Consider the following 17,111-nt stretch of genomic DNA (forward strand, 5'->3'; position numbering starts at 1 on the left):
CATTGGGCTAAGCGTGCCTTTTTACTGAAGGTCTTCCTGTGATCCAAACTTGTTCATCTCTACTGCTGCATAGGAAGAAAAGGAAAGAGAGGAAAGGAAAGGAAAGGAAAGGAAAGGAAAGGAAAGGAAAGGAAAGGAAAGGAAAAGGAAAGGAAAGGAAAGGAAAGGAAAGGAAAGGAAAGGAAAGGAAAGGAAAGGAAAGGAAAGGAAAGGAAAGGAAAGGAAAGGAAAGGAAAGGAAAGGAAAGGAAAGGAAAGGAAAGGAAAGGAAAGGAAAGGAAAGGAAAGGAAAGGAAAGGAAAGGAAGGAAAGGAAAGGAAGGGAAAGGAAAGGAAAGGAAGGGAAGGGAAAGGGAAGGGAAGGGAAGGGAAGGGAAGGGAAGGGAAGGGAAGGGAAGGGAAGGAAGGGAAGGGAAGGGAAGGGAAGGGAAGGGAAGGGAAGGGAAGGGAAGGGAAGGGAAGGGAAGGGAAGGGAAGGGAAGGGAAGGGAAGGAAGGAAGGGAAGGGAAGGGAAGGGAAGGGAAGGGAAGGGAAGGGAAGGGAAGGGAAGGGAAGGGAAGGGAAGGGAAGGGAAGGGAAGGGAAGGGAAGGGAAGGGAAGGGAAGGGAAGGGAAGGGAAGGGAAGGGAAGGGAAGGGAAGGGAAGGGAAGGGAAGGGAAGGGAAGGGAAGGGAAGGGAAGGGAAGGGAAGGGAAGGGAAGGGAAGGGAAGGGAAGGGAAGGGAAGGGAAGGGAAGGGAAGGGAAGGGAAGGGAAGGGAAGGGAAGGGAAGGGAAGGGAAGGGAAGGGAAGGGAAGGGAAGGGAAGGGAAGGGAAGGGAAGGGAAGGGAAGGGAAGGGAAGGGAAGGGAAGGGAAGGGAAGGGAAGGGAAGAAGGGAAGGGAAGGGAAGGGAAGGGAAGGGAAGGGAAGGGAAGGGAAGGGAAGGGAAGGGAAGGGAAGGGAAGGGAAGGGAAGGGAAGGGAAGGGAAGGGAAGGGAAGGGAAGGGAAGGGAAGGGAAGGGAAGGGAAGGGAAGGGAAGGGAAGGGAAGGGAAGGGAAGGGAAGGGAAGGGAAGGGAAGGGAAGGGAAGGGAAGGGAAGGGAAGGGAAGGTGAAAATGCAGGAGTGACCTGGTGCTTGCCAGAATGCATTGCCATGGGAATCATAACACCAGGCCCACAGAGGGTCTTGTTGCTGCTACCAGAAAACTGTGGCACTAACTCAAAATCAGAACTTTGAGGATTTGTTTCTTTTTGGGGGGGAGTTAAAAAGATCTGCTCGAGTCATCTCATATTGCAGAAATGACTTGATAGGTGCTATATTATCCTCTCTGGACCTCAGTCGTTCCCAAAAATTCAAGATGAACTCTGCCTGCCCAGGCACCAGAGTCAATGCCCTGGGGAATTTCTTCATAACTAAGGGATACGCAGGATGTGTACTCGCATGCCCTTGCTGCCTCTCAACACCAGCTGTACATGCAGTTTTGCTTTCGGAACCTGTACCTCCAGTATTGCAATATCTCTTTCAGTCTCTGTCATCAAGAGTTTAAATACAGTTCAGATCAGTGTTAGTGGCCCAGCTCCAGCGGAGGAGAATTGCTGCAATTCGTTATCTTGACAAATTAACTGGTCTGAGGCAATTCCTTTTTGAGAGAGATACAATTAGCTAACTCTTGAACTCTAGCCTTGCTCCAGTGCTATGGCATAGCTATGCACCTGCTCGAAAAGTTCTGATAACACAGCTAAGGCTTTTCCACCTGTAAATGTATTCCTGCACCAAGAGCCATCGCGTGGTGTGGCCTTGCCTTGCTGTCCTCGCAGTGTTCTCGTGCCCTCTGTAGATGATGCACACCTCTCTTGTAAAGGACTCTGACCTCAGGCGGTTGAAGAAAGGGCTGTATGAAGACCAAGGTGGTCTTGTTGAAGAGCACCTAGGGGATGGAGCTAGTTGCGATCCCTCGGTCCTTATATACCTGGCGAAAGCTGGGTTGCCACCAGGTAGCTGATGCTCCAGTTTCCCTCGCCCTGGTTTCCCTCACCTCCTGTCCTGGAGGAGCAGCTCCTTTCTGTCTCTTCCTACCAAGCAGTGGAAACATGTCCACATCCTTCCTCCAGCCCTGTGTGTGCAGATGCAGTTCTTATCCATCTCCCTGTGCAAAGCAGCTCCTTCTGCCCCTCAGCAGCATCTCACCCTTGGGCATCGTCTTCCTTGCACAAGCACTCCCAGATGCTAAAAGATATCCCTTAACCATTCATCCAAGCCTTTTGGAAACTGTGTGGGCTAAAGCTGTCCAGCAGAAGGCTTGTGTCTGCCTGGAGCCTCTTCGTATGGACTTAGTGGCTGGGAGGTTCCTTGAGCTCCTCTTTGAACTCCAAGCCTTCAGCATCCGAAACATTTAACCCTCAATTTCTTTTCCACTTTATCAGTTTGGCCAACTTCCAGCTGGCAGCATTTGCTTGCAGACTTCCATCCTGCGTCTCGTGCTTGCAGGTGCCTCTCTGTCTCAATTAACCCCCCGAGATGGTTTTCTTCTCCCCTGAGCCGACCTCCCTCTCGTCTGGCCGGCACACCCCCTTCCTGCTCCCAGAGGGCAGAAGCCGGGAGGGGAAAAGCTCCGTCCTTGGGCTGGAGGTGCCAGGCAGAGGGTGTGCCTCATGGATGGGCGTCACAAGGAGCAGCCGAAGGAACACACAAGCTCGGCAGCGCCTGCTTCGCCCGCTGTGGGTTGGGGCTTGCAGTGCCGGAGGCGTTTGTGCCTCCATGGAGTCTCCAGAGCATTGTTTGTGAAAAATCAGGGCTTCCTTGAAAGCTTTCACCGAGGTGCTCTGGAGCATGCACCCACATTTCCACTACTGCAACCTGCACCCCGAGCAGTGGGGATATCCATGCTCACCAGCAGCTTTTGCCCAGCTTTCCTCCAAAACTAGAGTTTCTAGAGAGTCACTTAAAATGGGGGAAAAAAAATAAAAGAAAAAAAAAAGAAGAAGAAAAAAAGAAAAAGTCTAAAGTACCTCTTACCGAACAAAGAAAATGCCTAGTCACCAGGAATGTCCTCCCTCCTATGCCTGCTGTAATTACCCAACAATAGCAGCCTTAGGTTGCTGGGGCTGAGCCTTGGCACTCCAGCGTGTTCACATGCATCAGCCGCCGAGAGGAGAGCTGCTTGCCTGCTGCCAAGATTACGAGGCAAACTTCACATGGTTTGGGCAACCCGATAAAATCTAGAGGTGCGAGCTCTCGATTGCTGGGACACCAGTCAAGCCTTTGAAGTGAAAGGGCCTGGAATCAGAGCAAATCCTCGGTTGTTCAGACTCTTTCAGCTGGCGACCCATCACAGCTTGGTGCTACCACATCTGGATCATCCTGTAAGACACGCCTTTTTTTTTTTTTTAAATTAAATAACATTGGCACTGCTAACGTAGTTCCTAAGGAACCTGACTACCTAGGCTCCAGGGAGACATAAAATGAGCTGTTCAGCCTATATAGTGGTTAACTTAATCTCGTGTATGATTCTAGCAGAGCAAATGAGTAGTAAAGATTGAAATCTCTGTCAGAGCTAGTGAAGACTTGGCATTTCCATTTGAAGAAAGTTTTAACGCCAGGTCTCACTGCAAGCTGCACGAGACTGCTAACTATCATATAACTGCCTAGCCCACTGAAAAAAAAAAAATAAAAAATGTTTATGTTAACTGCTTCTTTACTTTTATCACATAACTTTTATTTAAATTATTACATTTCCTGGCACACCCACTGAAACAGTTTTGCTGCTGCTAATGTGCCTAATATCCAACTAGTGAAATAATGACATGTTATGCTAGCATTAAGGGCTGCTTCTACTTAGTAGTGATTGAAGTGCCTTATCTTCTCAAGTATCAAATTGTTAAATTACAACACAAATGGGAGATATTCTGATTTAATATACCTTTTCCAGCTCTCTCAGCAGCAGCAGCTGTTCTCAGCGAGTTCTAAAAGTATTGTGAAAACAGTATCTCAACAAGGAATTTTTGTCAAATGAAGATATGTCAGCTCTGGAAATTAACAAAATAATTTAAAAAATAATCTAAAAATGAGAAGCCGTAGAAAAGTAGACCAAAACAAGCAGAGACGTGTATATTTTTCCCACAAACAAAGCTGGTTGTTCTTAAGTGGTTTCTCTGCAGGAATTTGTTGAAACTAAACAATTTCAATAGATTCTGTTTATTTAGAAAGGCATTTTAGGAAAACAATTGTATCCAGAAAAAAAAAAAAAAAAAAGAGCTGCCCCCACTCAAGTCAACAATGGAAGTTCCCACTACTTTCAGTACCTGAAGAATGTTACCCATTGGCTTCAGAAATATCTTCACGTGTTTTTTAGAAAGCCAGGGGTAGCATTAAGATGGAGCAACCTGTTAATGAGTGAGATCATGCTTAACCTGATGCCTTCTGTTGCAGTTATTTTCCTTCCAAAAAAAAAAAATCTAACACAAAAATGTGAGAGCTGGGTTTCAACATGCCAAAATAATGTTAAAAAAAATAGATAGAGAAATGCATCCAGAATACAAGGAGATAAGAATTTATTTGCATGGAAATAACTATTCATGTTAAAAAGCGAATTTTGTTTTAACACCTAAAAAAAAAAAAGTGTGATTGTTCAGGTTATTCCCAAACTAGAGAGTTTTACAGCATTCACTTTGCTTATCCATTTGTATTATTTCAGATCCTTGATTTGTTTCTTTCCAGAAAACCTACTATTTACTTCTTTTTCTTAGAAGTATGTCTGAAGTCGGCGTGGTTCACTGGGAGTTCATTGGGATATATTTGCAACTCCTGAAGCAAAAACCTGATATTTTATCTTTAGCAGGAGTTACATTTTTTGAACTTATTGAATTTTTCAAAGATCAGCATGAAGAGTTCTGATCAAATGCTTGCTTCAGCGTTTTAAAGGCTCCTTGTGTCCCCCGTTGCCTAAGGAGGTCGTACATTACGATTGCTCTGTAAACATCAGATTGTGCAGAATTGGCTCTGCATACCATGCCGAGCACACAAAGAAGAAGTCAAATGGCTTATCTCTCGCTTATCAACTAGTTTATTTTTCATGCCAAAAGAGGTTGTATTTTTACAAGAGCAGCTGCTGCTTTGTAAATAATTTAATGGCTTCTGTTAAGTAGAGCTGTCAGTTTTGCAAGCAATATTCAAAGACGATTTTCATTTTGCCATGGGACTGCATGTTTTAAAATGTGGTGGTTGTTTTTTTTTTTTATTTATTTTTTATCCCTGAAAGCCCAGTGGAGGAGAATGGAGAATGGAAACAGCTCCTGATTTGCAGACACAAATCCAATAGAGAATAGACACGGCACATACATGAGCAGGGAAGGCATGAGATCTCATCACCTGCATATCATGTTCAGAGAGTGTCCTGCTTGTTACAGCGTAGGAAAACTTCAGTGGGCTTATAAAGAAATGTGCTGAGCTCTTTCCGTCAGATGCTAGATGGAGCCATACATCAGCAAATTTTGGAAATGTAGAATGTGCATTGTGTGGTCGTGCTGGTGTAATATCGATGGCGACAAATGGGATTTTTGTAGTTAAAGATTTTAGTGTGATACGATTCATATTATTGCATCTGATAGATGACTTTAATGATGAAAAAACAATGCCAGCCGAGATACCAACTCTCAAGTTTTTAAAATTCAAATTCAGATTCAAATCCCCAGATCGCATCATGATAAGCAAGTACTAGGTTAGAATTAAAAGTAGAAAGTGTTTATTGTGCAATATGCCAAAGGAAGATCCCAATCCCAGATAACCTGAGGTGACATTTGTGAGTCCTCCAAAGCCAGCACCAAGTCAGGTCTTCACCTCGCACCCATCTGGATGTAAGGACCACCACCCTCACCCATCTCTGCCATGCTGTTGCCAGAATTCTTCCGTTTTTTTATTAAATGTGGCATATGTTGCCCCTGGTTTGGGAAGGGCGGTATTTTTTAAATAGTGCTCCTTGCACGTTTGTTTTTCCTGCCATAGCAATTCTCACTGGGAATGCAGGCTGCTGTCCCACAACAAAAATATCTATTGCCTAACGGTAAAATGCTCATATCAGATGGTTTTGTGGCTTTGAACCACTGGTGGCATCTGATCTTGCCTACTGTCACACTACAAGTCTGCAGCCCTACACCCAGAGAGAATACCTTAAGGTTACTAACATCGAACCCCTTCTTCTCTTGGCTGCTCACTGCAACAGACTTCAAGAAGAGACCTTAAGAGGAACATACTTTACTTGTCCCAGAGTTTCCCAGATGTAGAGCAATGGTCATACACATTTTTTCTCCCCTCCTTTCTTTTTTCTCTTTGGATTTTTCTTTTATTCAAAATAGAGGAGAAATTGCACCAAGGCCAGTTTATTATTCAAGGCAAGTCTATTATTTATTTATTGCAGCGTTATGTGCCTGCTTGGAGGTGTGTTGCCCCTGACTGAGTTCCCTGCATTATTCCACCTTTGGAAAACAGCAGTGCAGAGAATATCAGTTACTGGAGAAAGCCCAGCCAGTTGCCACACTTTACCCACTCTGACACCACAGATGCTAATGATACCTAGGTAGCACGGAGACTAGAAATAGTCTGCAGCAATCTGATGGTGTTAGCTCTTTAGGACTGAGAGATTGAGAAACACTTACAAGTAGATTTGCCCTCCTAAGCTGGTGAGCATCCTGGGTCTTTGGCCAAAATGTTAACTAGTGGTATAGCAACGCTCACAAGAGCATAATCTTCTCCGCACTGCCCATGGTGTTGCCATGGGTATCGTGCAGATTAGCTTATACAGGATCCAGGAAGGCAGAGAACAAGGGGAGAAAAACAGGATTCAAAGAGAAAAAAGAAACACAAAAGGGTCTGATGATTTCGAGAAAAAAAAAATCTTTTAAAGTCTTTATCTGTAACAGGATTGTTCTGTAATCCGAACTCTGCTAGACTGGGGTTTGGTTATTTTATTTATTAATTTATTTTAAGCATTACACCTCGAATATGCAGTTCCCCCTCTCTATTTCCAAGCAGTTTGGCCATTTTCAAACAATTTCCTTCCCCACAGGGCTCAGACTGGAACTTGGGAATGGGAGGCCCACCTTTCGCATGTCTGAAGGCTTTGGGTCGTGATCGTTAACCAAAATATTTTGAAAGAAAGATAAGGCAGGTTTTTATTTCTGAAGGAAGGAGTTACACATGCATGGGGGACTGGTCCAATTGATAAGATTTGGATCTATATGGCAACAGCGAAATACTCCCATGCAGCAGCCTTTGGCAGCCAGCTAGGCCTTCTGTAGCTGACAATTTAGGAGGCATTTCCTCCTTGCTAGCTAAAGCCAACACATATTCGCTTTCTTCTGAAAGCTCTTGGGCATGTTATTGTTGCTGGTGGTTGGCTACTTGGCCTCCTTTTCAAAGGAGAAGAGTCAGGGGTGAAAGCTGTATAAGCATGTAGTTTTCCACTGGATTCGATCCATTACAAGAAGGCGCTCTTGTCCTTATTGACACCTCAGGCGAACAGCTTGCAGCTTGCTTGGTACTTTCTCATTAAGTAAGCCTGATACCACAACTTGATCCGTCTTAACAGGACTTCTGGGGCAGTCAGAAGAAGAAGACACGCCACGCGAAGCTTTTGTCGACCAGCCTCCAGCGCATGGAGGAGAGCACGAAGTGCCCGCTCCTGGCCCGTCCACCAGCCCACCGGCACGGAGCTGCTCCCACAGGTGAGCCATGCAGACTGCTCTCTTCTGCTTCTGTCACCAGTGTCTCACAGGGCTGGGAAAGTCCTGTAGTTCCATAACAGAAAATATAAGGGTGGGAACAATTAACTAAAATGCTTTTTAAATGTATGTTTTGATGTTCTGAACTTTCCTGACAACCCCATCCGCATCTGATCGTAAGCGCGATACATTAAGAGCTAGGCAGGAACCAAGACAAACGTGGAAGCCAGGAGGACGTGGGCTGGACACAAAGCAACCTCCAGAAACATGGATAGTTTGCAAGTATTTCATATGCACTAGCACAACCATTTTTGAACTAAAACGTTTGGGCAGATGCCGCCTACTTTGATGAATATGCGGAAGAAAGAATGGGAAGGAACAACGGAACCGCTGTGCTCAGCAGGCACAGGTAGTGAGCAGCACTTTTAAAAATCAAAAATGATCTTTACGTGGGTCTGCAATCTCATCGCTAGCCTGTGATCAAAATCCCTGGGATGATTATTCGAGAGTGCGCTTCTTCCAAAGTTGAATGAAACCTGGAGCTTACCTCCTAGGAGAGAAACAGTGGGCCTGGCCTCTGTTTATTCTAGAAGCACTCATATGTTTTTGTTGCTGATGAGCAGCACAGCACCTTGCAACAGGTGGGAAATTACAATGAAACAGCTATTCTGTAAAGGTTTAAAAAGCATTTTTTCTCTTATTTTTCTTGATTATTATTGATAGAAAAGAAACCATATTCCCAATGATTATATAGATGCATTTATTTTCATTTTCTGTCCTTATTATATGTAGGAACACTTAATAAATCTAGCGTGAGTAAAACATTGAACAACCATATTGGCATCCTAAGTATTTGTGTGCAATTGTGCTGAATACATTTTTGTGTGGGAAAGAATCAAATGTTTTTCTCCTTCTGGAAATCAGTGTATTGCCTAGTTTTATTTCTTCTCTCACATGAAGAGATTGAGGTTTCTCAGTATTAGATAATATCCATTATACCTTCTGCACACCACTGGTGAAATACTTATAAGTAGTCTACGGTTTTTAGGATACAGAGTGCCATCCAAGGCTTTCAGAGAGACCTAAAAGATTTGGATATGGCACCTGGTTTTAAAAATACAGTGTACAGCTATTCCATCTTAACTCTGAGGATGGAGATAGCACTGGTGATATGGGCAAATAAAGGCAGTAAGGTTGTGCTGAAGATGGTATTTACTACAGAGAACTTCATAAGTGCCCTGGTGAAAGGAGTTCCTTTAACAGAGTCCTCAAGCAGCAGCTAATCCCAAGACGCCTCTGATCCGAAGGTATAAACATGCTGTCCTCCATCAGCTTGCCTTTTCCCTCTTGGAGTTTGCTGTGACTCACACTTCCCTGGCAGTGCCACGTCTGCCTTCCCTGGGCTTCTTGGGAGTGAGATGCCAGAGTTCAACTTCACTCCTACTCCCCAGCTTCCCAACTTGACCCGTGCCAGCCCAGGTGGGTCACCAAAAGCTGCTGAGCCTCACGAGCAGCCCTTTGCAATCGCTGGAGCTGCACAAACTGCTTGGATTTCCCAAGGCTCTTGTTTGCCTCCTGCCAAGCTGGTGAGTACAAAGAAAGCTTCCCACCCACGCGGCCAGCTCCTCCGCCTGCTCACGCCTTCCCCCAGGAGAGCCCTGAGGTTTTGCTTGCCTCCTGCAGAGCAGTGGAAGAAGACTTCTCGCGGCTCCCCAGGCTGGCTGCAGCCCCGTGAGGCCTGCCAGTTCTAATTTGAGTTTTAAAGGCACTCCCTGTGACAACATGGACTGGCTGGGAAGGTCACCTGCTATGGCACAGGTGGCCCCAACAAACCTCTTCTCTGTGCTTATAAAACCACAACTGGTTACAGGCACATGACTGCGGCTTGTGTTCTGCCTCCAGATCCATGTAGAAGGGAATTTATTTTCTCTCTGCTGCCACCTCTGCATCAGGCTTCTTCATGTACAGAAATCTGTGTAGAGTGGAAGGTCCAGAGTGATAGGAGCCTACAAAAAGAGGGACCTTCTCAGTTCTGCAGTCATTGCAGTGGTTCATCTTTCTGGCCAAGATACTCCAGCATTGCTAGAGATTTGGCTGCTTGATCTGAGCCATCAGGAGACAACATGGTTTATAATGGACGGATGGTTAAGCAGCACTTTACGAAATTTCTTTAAATTGATTCAACATAGGAACCCAAAATGAAATCGTATTTGCTTTTGTTGCCTTTGTGAACTCACCTGAAAAATGGCATCAATAATGCCTTTCTAAAATAAAGTGAAGTTTGTGAAACCACAGCTGTAGAGTGCCTTGCAGCTTAGTGTCTTAGGAAGTGCACAGCAACATTATTATTCTAACTGATTTCTCACATCACAAATTCATATCTGACATTTCCACTGTCCACTTCTTCTCAGCCTCCAACCACTACCTGCAGTTTCCAAATCAATAACCAGGACACATTCCCCCTCCTGTAAAGGCCCTTCATTCTTCGTTAGCTTGGTCATTTTTTTGTATCGTTATTGAGTTTCTCCATTTCTCATGCTGTTTAACGCTAGTCTTCAATGTTTATGTATTCTGCTCACCAGTGAGATAAATGTACATCCTGAATCATTTCCTACTTATTTCTCAATTCTTTCCCCTCAAGAAAGAAAAAAAATGAAGAAGAAAATTCCATTTTTGTAATAGATTTACTACTGTTCTTCTCTGTTCCCTAATCCCATGCACCACACAGCCTCCTGTCTTGGCCAAGTCACTTCAGCCCTGCTCTGGATGTTTTACTATGGGCATTCTTGTTGATTTACCTCCTCAGCATCACTGATATCCATGAGACATTGTCTTGAAGGACTTGATTTGTAGTCTGGAGAGCAAAGTTAGTCTATCACTTTTGTTTGCTTAATTCCCCTGCACATTAGTGTCCCATGATGTCCTAAAACAAATGCCCCTTCTGGGTGTGTGACAAGATTCAGAGTGGAACGTTGCTCCAAGTTTAGGGAGAGGAAACATATTGCTGCTCTCATGCTGAACCTTCCAGTGTTCGCCAAAGCCAGTGGTTCATTTCTGTTGTCATCCTTCACTAGTCCCCGCTGGGTCACAGACCTGGAGCTGAAGCAACATCGAAGCTGGATCTAACTTAACAGCTGAATCTGCTTCGAGAAGAGGATTGGGCCGGTTGACCTCCAGAGCTCTCCTCCAACCTTAAAGTCCCTCTGTTATTTGCAAGTCAAGCATCAGTGTTTAGTCATTGATCCTGCAATGAAACCTCCACAACCTCATCTTTTCACATAATTCAGAAGTCTCACAAAGCCAATAGCACTGCTCACATACACTTGGCGTGCATTAGCTCAAGTGTACATGACTGGAGTCCCAAGCCCTGCTGTCTTCTGGGTAGAAGCAGTCCCCCAAAGAAGTGGTAAGACACCACAGCAAGACTTTGGGTGTTGAGCAAGAACAGGGCTCGATGGCTGCTCTTTCTTCTTTCCCTGAGTCTTTTACTCATCTGCATTGGCTTTTTGTCATTATAACACCAAGACGCATCCAAAACCATGAAATCAATTGACACACATGACTGTGTTTCTAACACTACCGCCCCTGTCCGACCCAGATACTGCCCCAAGTCTGTATCTCACCCAGGTTTCTGGAAGCTCATCTCCAGCACATACCTCAACTTCTTCCCTTCCTGTATTTCAGCTTGGACAGCAGCTTTGTTTTGGGACAGCTGAGACGTTATCTCTTGAACTACACCTATGCAAAGGCCCTGGGCAGTCTGTGGAAGCTAGCAGAAGACCTTCTATTCAACCTACTTAATAAACCTTGCTACTGACACCCTTCAGGGAGCATATGTGTAACAGAAGCCCAGTTTTCAGGCTGCTTGATTAACAAATCACTTCTATTAACTCTTAACATCATCATCTCCCTCCCGGCTCTGCCTAACAAGGAAAGCTGTAGCCTGGGCAGAAGCGGGAACAGAAAAGACCAGAACCAAACTGATTGCTAATAAAATAGTCTCAAGGGTTTATTTTGAGAACTTATTCTAGGCCAAGCCTAGCTGCTCATTTTGCCTTAACAGTCAGAAAGCAGAGAACTTAGTTTGAGACTCAAATAGGTTTTACAGATGACAGAGAAAATTGGAGTAACTCCATGACATGTTATGGAAGCAGCAGCAGCGTTGCTGTCGGTGGAGAGCTGTAATCAACTTTCTGAACAGTGCACACACACACACACAGAGTTATGGGCAAAAAAGATTGCTGGACAATGCTGCAGGTAGAGGCACTGTATTTGCTGTGTGTTTTTTTTCACTTTATCACAAACAGGCCAGCTAAATACCAGCCAACAATGCACAGTCCAGTGAATAATTTTACAAGTCACAGGTCTCGTCACTGGCTTACGTGTTTGCCATTGACCATTGCCACTCTGTCCTTCCCAATGGCAGATATTTTACAGTCTAGCAATTCTTGTTCTTTCTCCTTATTATTATTTTTTTCTATTTATGGAAGTGTTTGGACCAGCATAAGTCTTTAGATGCCTGTAAATAATGAAAATATTTTTAAAAGATGTGAACAGTGTTGTTCAGAGTACCCAGGTAGCTTACTGATCCTCTCCACGACATGTTAGAGGAATTGATTGACCCCCTGGGGGCCAGCTTATTTTGGACAAGTCACCTAGTGACCGCCTGCAACTGTGCCAGAGTCCAGCACCTAAGAGTCAACACAAAACTGGGGCTGTCCCTGCTCCTCTGCCATTGTTACCGGTAACCGTGGCGTGATTTTCTTCCCTGTCTGTGTTTCATTCTTTTCCTTTACCGTAATGCATGCTGGGTTTAAATATCTTGTGTTTATTTGTGGTGGCAGGATGTGTATGAAGCTGTTTCATCTTGTTATCCGTCTACTCCCTCCCCACCCCCACAGAACTACTCCGATTTCAATTAGGTTCTGATTTTAATACAGGCGATTAGGATAGAAGGCAGAAGTGTGTCTCATCACAGTGACTTTTGTCACAAAACTTTTGCCTTGCTTTTTCTGTACTGAAAAATAGACGTATTTCTACTCCTCCACCAGCTTCCTACTCTAAGCTCAGAAGCATGCTTGCACGTTTTGAACCTATAGCACCACCCAGCACGGCCTGCCATGGGTCCCTGCATAATCCTACAAGCTGCTGTTTCCATCCTAGCAATTTTCGGTTCCAAAGTAAATCTATTAGAGGCGAGCTGTGGGGAAGCGGCGATGGGGTGTAGGAAATTCGTCAGAGAGGTGGGATCCAGCAGCACAGCAGTGCTAATCCTGCCCCATGTCTGCAGCCTCCCCTCATTTTTGCCTTTGCTCAGCCCCGGTGAAGGCAACAGGAGTTTCACGTGCATCAAGAATGTGACGGCAGGCAAACAGACGTGGTGCACTGGGCAAATTAATTAGTTAGTGTGCATACGGCACCTTGAAATTTAAAAATTAACTCTTATTAGCCAGTACGTACTCAAGACACATCGAGGTGTGCTGTATGGCCTCTTGATTCCAGACAAAGGTCCTCTTGATTAAATTAGATTGCTAACGTGTTGCCACATTAGCTCACTTGAAGAAAGAAAAGTTTGAAAAAGCAATTTGGCTTCGTCACATGAGCAGCGCGTAGACTTAATGGAAATTTTTCCAGCATTCACAAAACAAAGAAAAATCAATAACATGTCTGCCAACTGTTCCACTGAAAACATTCTATAATCTATAGCGCCGAGAATCCCAAGCCAAGATAAACCACCATCGCTGTCAGAAAATACTGACAATTATTTTACATTGATTCAATTTGGCCCAGCCCGGACTGACCTTGTTTATTCATCTCAGTCTCTTAATTCATATTAACTTGGCATCCGAACGGGACATGTGGCATGTGGGCTGAAGACCCATTTCTGTATCTTAGACTCAGATAAACATAGCGCATTGAGTACTTCCAGTGCCTTGAGCTCTTAGGTAGATTTATATGCATTAGACAGAACTGGTTAAGTTCCTTTTATCCCCGCTGGGCTTTTCACGTCTGTTGACTGTAAAACTAGAAGCTCGGGAGAAGTAACATCTTCTTCTAAGCCTTCGGATAGACATGAAATCCTCCCAGTACTGGTCAATTTTAAAGACACATCCAAAGAGGATGGACGGCTTTAAGCTCTTTTAGAACACAAAAATAGAAGGGTTATGACAATTTGGCAGCCAAAAAAGCAATTTACGGGTCTCGGCAGAATCCGAGGCTGTGTGTTAGAAAGCTGATCAAGATACTACAGAGGAGATAATGGGGTTGAACAGCAGAAGAATCCCTCCGTTTTTGCAGCTGGCATAATCTGGTCTCCAACGAAGTTTCTTAGTTTCTTTTGCAGAACCAATAAAGCTTAGCGTGATGGCAGAGGTGCATTACTGCAGCTTAAACACGGCTCGGGAAAGCTGATGAAGAGCGTCGCTTTCAGTGGCTTGATAGATGTCCAGCTGCTTGCATAGCTATTGCCCAATGGGTAGGGGGAAGACAAAGAGGTGGAGAAATTCTGAGCTTTTTCTTTAATTATTTACATTCTTGTCAGTAGTAAAGGGCTTTTTGTGCTGGGAACATATTGTTTGTGCTTCCAAAGCCCAGTGAGATTTCGCATGGTGGCAGGTGACAAATCGGGTGCCACACAGAAGCACTCACATTTTCCTTCTCACAACTTCACTGCTGTTGTATCTCAAAGCCACCTTTGAGGACTTGCAGCCTTGAAAAACAAACAACACACGGTGCAATTGCACCCCTATGTATGGTAGCGTGATAGAGTAAACATGACTCTGTCCACAGAGGGGGAAATTCCACCCAAACGAGGGCCAAGGGCTCTCCAGTTGGTCTGGCTTGAGAGGTTCACTTTGTTTTCTCTGCTGGGCTGGTCCTTGCTGAAGGAAAAGCTCCCCTGGACTTAGCAGGGCATTTCTGGACAGCGGGACGAGCAGCGAGCAGGCAAGGCAAGACGGCTTCCAGATTTCCAGTTCCACTGCTTTGGGAATGGATTGCCTTTCCGCGTGCTTACCCAAGCAGAGATTAATGATGCATGAAGAAAATGAAACTAGAAACATAAATAAATAAATAAATAAATATGTAAATAAGTCCATCCTCATTTTGTATGGCACAGAGCTGGTGTGTTCCTCCCTGCAGCTCCTTCGCAATGTGGATTTCAGTGCATTTTGGCTGATGGGACAGTCCTGGAGTGACTGCGAGGCCAAGCAAGTGCTGCTGATGATGCTCGATCAGCAGACCTACTAGCACCTGATAAAAAAAAAAAAAAAAAAGAACTGCAATTTGTCACCAGGCAATTGTGCAGGCTGCTGTGTGCTTGATAAGATATGAAACAAACAAAACCACTTTGCTCGGCTATGCAGCTTCTCCCCAGCTCTTCATCCCTTGTTCCCTCCCCTCCTATCACTTCTGTTTTGTTTTTAAAGACCTGCTGGCAGCAGACAAGCAGAGGACAGGGACGGGAGGTCTGGAGCCGGTGACCATGCCACCTCCCTGGTGGAGAAGCCCTTTCCTGGGAGCCAGGAAGGTAAGCAAACAAGTTGCTTTTGAATATACACAATAGGACGGAGCTAGGAAAGTAATGGGGATTGGTATCTTGACAAAGAACTTGAATTTGGGAAGAGAAATAAGCCTCGAGCTCGCTTTGCGTGTACTTAGCAGGGAGAGGAACGAGGCCACGGCTCCTGTAGCAGCCATCAGGTCCCAGCTGGAGCTCCTCGTCCCAGCTCTTGGGACATAAAATAAATCACCTGATCTCGTGAAACTCCTTACCTTGCAGTGCAGTTCATGATTCAGTGCGGACGCAAGATGTGAGAAGTGTTCATTAGTTTGGGTTGATGTTGTTTGGCGTGTGGTGGCCAGGTCCTCCAGCAGCAGAGCTTTGGCTATGGCAGGGTTTGTGCAGCAGCATCTCCCACTGCTTCTGCACGGGGTTCTGGAGCAAACAGACGTGGCTGTCTTGCTTCAGCAGTGTTTGATACCTCTGTGGAGACAGCAGATTCAACATAGCACAGCAGGGCAAGAGAGGAGTGCTCCAGCAGGAGAAAGTCACAGCTAAAGAGTCACCCTGCAACACCAGCCAGGCAGGAGGACCTAAGGGTCTTTGCACAAGGGGGTTTTTGTCTTCTGCCTTGCCCTGGTGTCCCATCACTTGTACAATCAGATGTGTAGGAAGTGAGCAAGGCCCTTACCCTTCCTTCAGGCTCTGTCCCCTGAGCCAAAAGCCTTGCCCGGGGACCACAGGACACGGCAGGCAGCGCCAGCGAGGGGCAGAGGCGCGGTGCCTGCAGCAGGACTTCTCTCTGACGTGGGCAGCTGTTAGCTCAGCTCAAGCCATAACACGAAGACGCCTCATCCCCAAGCACCTCCAGCAGCAAACCTGACAGCACCCAGGCTGCAAAACCCTCTCGAGACACCAGAGGAGTGCCCGGGCAGGCAGCCCGCACCCAGCCCCACCACCCTATGGCTACCTCGGGCTTGCCCCCAGCACGAGAGGTGAGCTGCGTCCAAGGTTGCGTTGCAGTGCGAGCATCCCACTCGTGCAGCAGGACCCACCAAGTGAGGAGGACGTGGGGACATGCACCCACCGCTGGCTTCACGTCTCCACGCTGCCCTAGCCGCAAAAAATCACTGTTGCTTTAACCCGGCGTAGTGTTTGAGGGAATATATGTGTCCTACATGTATAAACTTGCAGAAGCCATGTATTAAATATTTTAATTCAGCCATTGAATAACAGGATATAAAATAGCTGTGTCCTATCAAAAACATGAAAGAGTTACCTAATACCTTGCCCTTGTTTGTTTGGGTTTTTCAGCAAGTTCAATGGAATGTAAATAACACAGTGATCTTCTGTGTTGTGTTTTTTTTAAGGAAATTTGAGAGCAGTTCCTACAGAGCAGGTAAAGCATTTCTCATTTATTTTTTTTATTTCTGCTTATTATTATTTACTCTATTTTGCAGCTTCCTGAAACTTCCAGAGCCTGCCCCTGCAAGCTGTCTGCCTGCAGGGCTCTCACTAAAATTGGTAGAAATGCTGCCTATACCGTGCTGCTAGGACGGGGCTTCGTCCGCGGCGCTGAGCTGATCACAGCGCGTAGAAGTCAAAAATCATTATTAGCCAGTGGCTGCTGGATGGGACGTAAGAAAGGACTCCTTGTCCTCGCTCCACATTCATCTTACTCGAGCTAGCTGGTGCTCATATTGGCGCTTTCAACAGCGAGCCCATGGTAGAGAGGCATGAAATCCTACCTTGGGGTTTCACGATCACTTTAAGCTGATTTAACTGCTAGGTGCTGCCAAAATAAAGGTGGCCCAGCCCTTTCTCCCCCCCGTCAGCCTCCAGCCTTACATTCTCCTCCTCTCCTGCGCTGCTGTGGGTGCTTGTGCACCACAAGAAGCCCACCAGAGCAGAGGGGAG

The 17,111-nt window shown here is 45.5% G+C and overlaps 1 protein-coding gene across 4 annotated transcripts in view; it reads left to right on the top strand.

Annotated features, from left to right (window-relative positions):
* The window catches only part of WDPCP (WD repeat containing planar cell polarity effector), a 151,937-nt gene that overhangs the window by 128,317 nt on the left and 6,509 nt on the right, over nucleotides 1-17,111 (top strand). For all 4 annotated transcript variants that reach the window (XM_048048375.2, XM_048048377.2, XM_048048372.2 and 1 more), the window contains exons 17-19: nucleotides 7,561-7,696; nucleotides 15,121-15,221; nucleotides 16,565-16,593. In XM_048048375.2, coding sequence (XP_047904332.1) covers nucleotides 7,561-7,696; nucleotides 15,121-15,221; nucleotides 16,565-16,593 — 266 coding nt within the window. The remainder of the gene's footprint in view (nucleotides 1-7,560; nucleotides 7,697-15,120; nucleotides 15,222-16,564; nucleotides 16,594-17,111) is intronic.

Source organism: Anser cygnoides, chromosome 3, assembly GCF_040182565.1.
Source record: "Anser cygnoides isolate HZ-2024a breed goose chromosome 3, Taihu_goose_T2T_genome, whole genome shotgun sequence".
In the NCBI taxonomy this organism is placed as follows: Eukaryota; Metazoa; Chordata; class Aves; order Anseriformes; family Anatidae; genus Anser; species Anser cygnoides.